Raw genomic sequence first — 6,459 nt, 5'->3', positions numbered from 1 at the left:
CCCATCCTTTGTGTGAAGCTAATACTAAACCAGAAGTTATGTCAGTACTGTCTTACCTGGGATTAAGAGAAAACTGGAACTGGATTGGTCCAAAGTCCTGTTTTCCAATGAAAGAAAAGTTTGCATTTCATTTGAAAATCAAAGTCCCCGAGTCTGGAGGACAAGTGGAGAAACACAGAATCTACGCTGCTTGAAGTTTCCAGTTAGTGATGATTTCAAGAGCCATATTATTTGCTGGTATTTGACCTTTGTGTTTTATTAAGTCAAAAGTCAGCGCAGCCTTCTAATGGGAGGTTGTAGAGCACTTCATCTTTCTCTATGATGATAAGCTTTAGAAAATCCTGATCTCATTTTCCAGCATGTATTGGTATGTGCCAAATACTGCCAAAGGTACCAATACCTGCTTTAATGACCATGAGGTATTATCAAGCGGATATTCCTGTGTTCAATTCTTGTTTTAAAATTCAAATTTTATGAGGCTTTTGATTAGCTGTAAGCCATAATCATCTGAATGAACAGAAAGAACTACTTAAAATAGATAACTCTGTGTTTAATATATATTATATATGTTTCACATTTTGAATCGAATTACTGAACAAATCTTTCGATGATATTCTGATTTATTGTGATGAACCTGAACATGATGTTCCTGTTAGCCTGGTCACTGAGCACACAGCTACCAGCTGAAACACGATTTACAGCCGTTTGGTGTGAAGTCATTCCCAAATCAGCATATTATCACAGACAAGAGCTGAAACGTGACATCTTGCCAACTTCAAACTGATACATTTGTGAACAATTCACTGAAGGGTTTAAAGAGAAACTGAAGCAGAATCATAATCCGGCATCAGTGTCTTTAAAGGCAGCTTCTTTTCTATAGTTTTAGCATCATGTGTGGAGCAGATAAAGGATCAGCTTCTTCCTGGTTTTCACCAATAAATCATTTGTGGTTCACGTTTATTTTTTCTCCACCAAAGCTGACGGTGTGACTGTACAGAGAATTTTCTGCTGATGTTCCAAATAAACAATCCTGGTTTTGACCCTTTGAAGTTATGTGGGTTAAAATAAATTTGATAGAGACTAAAAATGGCTGGTGGTTATTATAATCAGTGCACACTGAAGCAGATAATGCTCCTGGACTCTGCAGGATATCTGATCAGGTCATATTTTTATATGACCCATTTTTCAAAAATAAAGGGATGCTACATAATCAAACAGCACATCATACATTGTATCTGTTTATTTAAAAATCTGTAGCATTTAATTTGATAACACAACAGATTGGATTCAAGCGTTAGTGCTACCTTTACCTGTGAAAAGCAAGTTCTAATTTCTGACATGATGTAAAAAACAAAAACATAAAAATCTCCAAATTTAAAAGCTAAATACTAATAAACCTAATTTAAAATCCCTACCTTTACATTTAAATTTTAAAAGCCCAGCTCACACTATGTAAGTAATTAACCCAATGAAACGATTTCTTAAACCACTCAGAAGTTTTAGCACTGTACAAATGTTCTGCCACAAGACCCAGATGTGGCAACAAGGACATCATGAAAACATATTTTTACAAAAAGCACAACAAAACTTTGAACAGCATTGAAATAAAAAAAGTTATTCCAAAAAAAATCAGGTCCTTCTAACATTAACAAGTGAAACATTGTATTGATGACATATTTAATATTTGAACATTATTGCATTCCATGAATTTGTTTTTAATACATTTCAGTCAGAATATAAAACGCAGTAAAATATGGATATATTAACCATAGACCAGTAACACGTGGATTGACAAAGACAGTAATCAGTGAAAGGTTCACATTATAAAAACTGGTCACCCTGTTCCTGTTTTCTGAACCGGGCTCGGGTCAGCCTGCTGCCGCCTGGAACCGTTTTAGGCATCAAGGCCTAAATGGTACAAATACATTCATCTCACATTTCAACATGAAACATGCTGGATGATTAGTAAAAGATTACTTGGGCTGATCCTGAATGAGACGTCCCACCTTTACTGTTCAGAAGAGTCAGTAAATTGAGCAACACATGATCCTTGTTTTAAAAATATGTTGGATGATCAAATCAGTGTGAAGTCGGTGATTAACAGATTCCTGTTCTGTTCCAGGTCCAGAGTGTCCATGACTGCTATGTTACAATTACTACAAAGTTCAACACCAGCTTCATTTAACTGGAAGGCAAACTACTGGACCTTAACTACTATGAACAAATCAGAACATGTATTGACTTATCCAGACTGGTATGAAAAATATTTAGTTAGAAATTATTCTAACAGATGTATGTTTTAGAAGTTGATGTAAAGAATAATGACAAATGACAGGGCAAAGTTTTACATTTACACTAAAAGCTGTAAGTTTAACCTTTCAAATTGTTTTACCTTAACTCCCTTGAACCTTCAGAAACAGAAACTAAATAAAGACATTTAGGGTTTCTTTAAAAGCCCTGTTTTGCAGTGGTTTAGGATTTAATCACATTAGACGACAGGAATTTGAGGACTAAGGTGGAAGAATAACGAAGAAGGCACGGGATATAGGAGGACTGAATGTTTTTCAGGAGGTCTATGGTGTGATGTACTCAAACTCTGTGGCTCCCTGCGGAGGGGAGCTCATGTCTGATATTGGCTGCATATGAGAGTCTGGTCTCATGTGAGCATTGGGCTCGGCGAAGAGGTTGTCCCAGTTCAACATCCTGCTCTGCGTTGAAGAGTGGATGTCCTCCACATCTGCAGAGGTCATTTCCTGCATGCTGCCGTCCTCGGAAATGAGAGGTGTTCCTGGTAGGTTGGTCACCCAAGACTTCTTCTTTGTCGATTTACACGGCAGCAGGCGGTACAAGTTGTTGTCACCATCATCCTTTTGCTTCCTCCCACTGGCATCCTGATTGTGGACTTGCTTGCAGTGATTGGAGAGTATCTGGTAATTTAGAAACATTTCATTACACAACAGGCACTGGTACCTCCTCTCACCTGTGTGGGTGATTTCATGTTTAGTTCTGTACTCTGCCAGCGCAAAGACCTTGTTGCAGAAGTGACACGGGTATTTCTTTTCCCACGAGTGAGTGTTGAAGTGACGGCGCAGGCTCGTGATGCACACATATGGGCGCTTACAAACGGCGCAAACATAGAAAGTCTTTCCATCCATGATCAGCTCATAGTGATCCTCGAGCTCCATTTTATTCTTCTTCTTGTTTGGTCCAAGCGTTGGTGACAACAGTGATTTATCAAAGGATTTTGTGGGCGTTGCCATTAAAGCTCGTTTCCCTTTATTGGGTTTGGAGCCTCCTTCTCCTGGGTCTTCGTTCATTTGAACAATGTCATAGGTATCCTCTCCTATGTTGGCATACACTTTACAGCCTGATGACAGAGAATCAATTTTTGTGCCTGTGTCGAGGGTCACTGTCTGTTTTGCTTCTATAGTTCCCTTGGGGTTGTTAGCAGGAAGAGCTGCGATTTCAGAAACATCCAGGAGCCTTATCTTTAGATCGCCCTGCTGAGATGAAGAACTGACTTTCTTCTTGTGGACACCCAACATGTCATCGTTTTCAGGTGACTGGAAAGCACTTGTCGGCTCAGGCGTGATGCTGCCTGAGCGGGCAGGTGTTGTGGAAACACTTCCTAAAGAAACTCTAACAGGAGAGTTACTGGAGCTGCTGTCTGGACTACGTAGACTATTCACATGTCCACTGACGCTGGGACAGTTTGCACCATTAGTTCTCGGGGTGGTTGCTGCTTTTTCTCCATGCGCTGCAACATGATGTGAATCTTCATTTTGTTTGGATTCAACGCTTTCTGATTCCAAGTTGTCCAAATCAATAATCTCAGAAGGGTTTGCTCTCCGACTCGCTGCTCTGCTTTGAGCATCTGTACAAGAGACAAATACAACATCATCCGAGTCCTCCTCGTTACATCCAAGTCTCTTTGTCTGATTGAATTCCTCTGCGGAAATGGAGAAGGACTCCGTGATGACAGGCATAACCTCTGAGGATGCATCGCTTTTGTTTTCTGCCTCCGGTGACAAACCAGGCAGACCTTTCACTTGTGACAGTGGCAAATGCAAGTTAGCAATGAATTTCACTCCCAGTATCTTTCCAGCATTTATGAGGTCCTCGAGCATGTCAGAACGGACACGGACAATCTTGGAGCTGTAGATATAGTTGAGGATGTGCTCAAAGATTTCTGGCCTGATGAAGTTGAGTTCGATCACTTGTCCGGCGACAGTAAAAAGCTGGTGAAAGTACGTGCTCGAGGCAGACAAGATTGTTTTGTGTGCTCTGAATTTCTTGTCCTGTATGATGATGGTGATGTCACAAAACAAGCCATTAGTTCGCTGCTCATTCAGGGACTTCAGAACAGCAACTGAATACTGCGTGTCAGTCGCAGATATCAGCTTTAGGCCCGGCATGGCTGCAGAAAGGAAGGAAAAAACAAAATATAAAACACATATCAAAATCAACCTTATGTAATCAGTTCAATCTGTTGCCTTTCCAGTTTCTACAGTCAATTGTCATAACAGAGCAAGAATAAATCACCCTGCATGAGATTTGAATGAACAGTAAATCTTAAATGTTTCCATTTTTTCATGTTAGAGCATGAGATTATATCCAGAGTTCAAGAAAGAAATGTGGAATTATTCTTCTCACGTTCCAACAACAAACTTAAATGTATTTTATTGGGATAGCATTTTGCATGTAGGACAAAAAGATCAATTTTCATCTCATCGCTCCACATAGTTTGTGGCAATCTGTAAAAAGGACCTCTTATTGCTTTCATTCAACAATGGCTTTCTTCTTCCCACTCTTCAACAAATGCTAGTTTTGTGGCGTGCATAACTAACAGTTGTCATGTCGACAAGTTCTTACACCTTATTTATACCTTATACCAAAAAAGAAATGTACTAAGTCTTGTTAAGTTTGCAGTTGTAACATAATTTTTCAATCTTCTGATGAAGGACTGAAAAGTGCTCTGAGACGTTCAAAGTTTGAGATATGATTCTGATTTTTTTCGGCCTTTATTTTTATTTTGACAGTAGGCAAACAGGAGAGAGGGGGGAGACATTCGAGTCCGGGACTCGAACCCGGGACCACCATCAGCGCGACGCCCTGATATGATTCTGATTTTTGACCTGTCTGCTCTGTTCCTCAATTGTCACCTTGCTGCTTGTTTACTAATGAGGCTGCAAATTAAACACAGGTAGAAAAACTACTAATATAGTCACGTCTGAAGGCAACTGGCTGCACTGGATTTTATTTAGGGATGCCAGAGTACATAGGGGGTTAAACACAAATACATACCATCATTTTAAGTTTTTTTTTGTTTTGTTATTTTGTAAAAGTAAGAAACAAAGGATCGTTTGACTTACTCTTTACGTTTATGCACTATTCTGCGGTGGTCTATTACACAAAATCATAATAACAATAAAATACATTGAAGTTCGAGGGCTTTAAGATAAGCTACAACTGATCCCATGTAGGGTCACTAAAAATTATTATTTAAAAGGAAAGGTGGCAAGCACATTATTTAACAATCTGTTAAGATGTCAGGAAAACATACTATGTTTAAGAGCTGTTTGAGAACTAATACAATAAGGTTGTCTAAGCTAAAGGCTAGCAAAGGACAGTTTCATTACTAATACGTCAATTACTGCCTTTTATTTCATCTTAGAACTTTAAACCTGCTTTTATTATCAGTAGTCTATGCTGGTTTAATAAATATTATTACTGGTTCGTAACACACAGTAACTAAATATTCACTCGCTGTTGTCAGCATGCTAACAAAGGTAACGATGTCTTCTCTTTAATGAAGAGGAAGCGCGGCCTACCGCTTAGCATCCTGTTAGCATGCGGGTTTTTAATTACACAAAAACGATTAAATAAATCACTTAGTGAGAGTACTTTTTACACACATAATGTGGCAATTAAATATTTACCTGCCCCCTAGATGCCCGAGCCAAATCCAAACTTGAAAGTTATCACAAAGGCTAGCGAGTAAATAATTACCTTCACTGCCAACTGAAAACAGACCGGACATACCGTGCTGTCAGCTGCACTACCGGAAGCTGGCTGCGTTCGCCTTCAAACTAAAGGTACATAAACCGAGCTTTAACGTGCTTTTCCATTTGTGATTATTTTTTTCGTATTATTATTATTATTAGAGGCAGTAGTAGTAGTTGTAACTCGGGTATCTTTTTCGATTTAGGCTCCAAAAAGTTTATACATTTATACATTACATTTATCATTTATTGCTCAATTAAATAATTAAAATGAAGAATCTGATCAAATATGAGCTAAACTCATGTATACATTTCGCTTTAAAATTACTTTTAATTATTTAAGGAAAAGATACAATCACACAGTTTCATTAACAAATTAACGTGTACAAATAAATGTAAATGTTTGGACTTCTCCTCATCATTGCGAAGACAGTTAGGAGCAAAAAATAAAATGATG

The 6,459-nt window shown here is 38.5% G+C and overlaps 1 protein-coding gene across 3 annotated transcripts; it reads right to left on the bottom strand.

The window, feature by feature from the left end:
- Window positions 1-1,225: 1,225 nt before the first annotated feature.
- Window positions 1,226-6,049, bottom strand: zbtb33 (zinc finger and BTB domain containing 33). Of its 3 annotated transcripts, XM_047354547.1 has the most exons (3): window positions 6,010-6,046; window positions 3,030-4,417; window positions 1,226-2,927 (listed from the first exon to the last, which is right to left on the bottom strand). In XM_047354547.1, the coding sequence occupies exons 1-3, from the start codon at window positions 6,038-6,040 to the stop codon at window positions 2,574-2,576; spliced, it is 1,773 nt and encodes a 590-aa protein (XP_047210503.1). In that variant the 5' UTR covers window positions 6,041-6,046; the 3' UTR covers window positions 1,226-2,573. The 3 variants fall into 3 exon arrangements, with proteins under 3 accessions (XP_047210503.1, XP_047210502.1, XP_047210501.1); XM_047354546.1 differs by having other exon boundaries at window positions 1,226-4,417; window positions 5,940-6,049; XM_047354545.1 differs by having other exon boundaries at window positions 1,226-4,417.
- Between the last annotated feature and the right edge of the window lie 410 nt (window positions 6,050-6,459).

The sequence above is a fragment of the Girardinichthys multiradiatus genome, chromosome 23 (genome assembly GCF_021462225.1).
Source record: "Girardinichthys multiradiatus isolate DD_20200921_A chromosome 23, DD_fGirMul_XY1, whole genome shotgun sequence".
In the NCBI taxonomy this organism is placed as follows: Eukaryota; Metazoa; Chordata; class Actinopteri; order Cyprinodontiformes; family Goodeidae; genus Girardinichthys; species Girardinichthys multiradiatus.
The sequence above is the reverse complement of the archived record's forward strand: the minus strand, read 5'-3'. Positions and strand labels throughout refer to the sequence as shown.

Bases quoted from the DNA above. Each gene is read 5' to 3' on its own strand.
- zbtb33 (XM_047354545.1), bottom strand. From the start codon at position 6,040: ATGTCCGGTCTGTTTTCAGTTGGCAGTGAAG. The intron at 4,418-6,009 runs GTAATTATTTAC...TCCTTTCTGCAG, and splicing joins GTTTTCAGTTGGCAGTGAAG to CCATGCCGGGCCTAAAGCTG.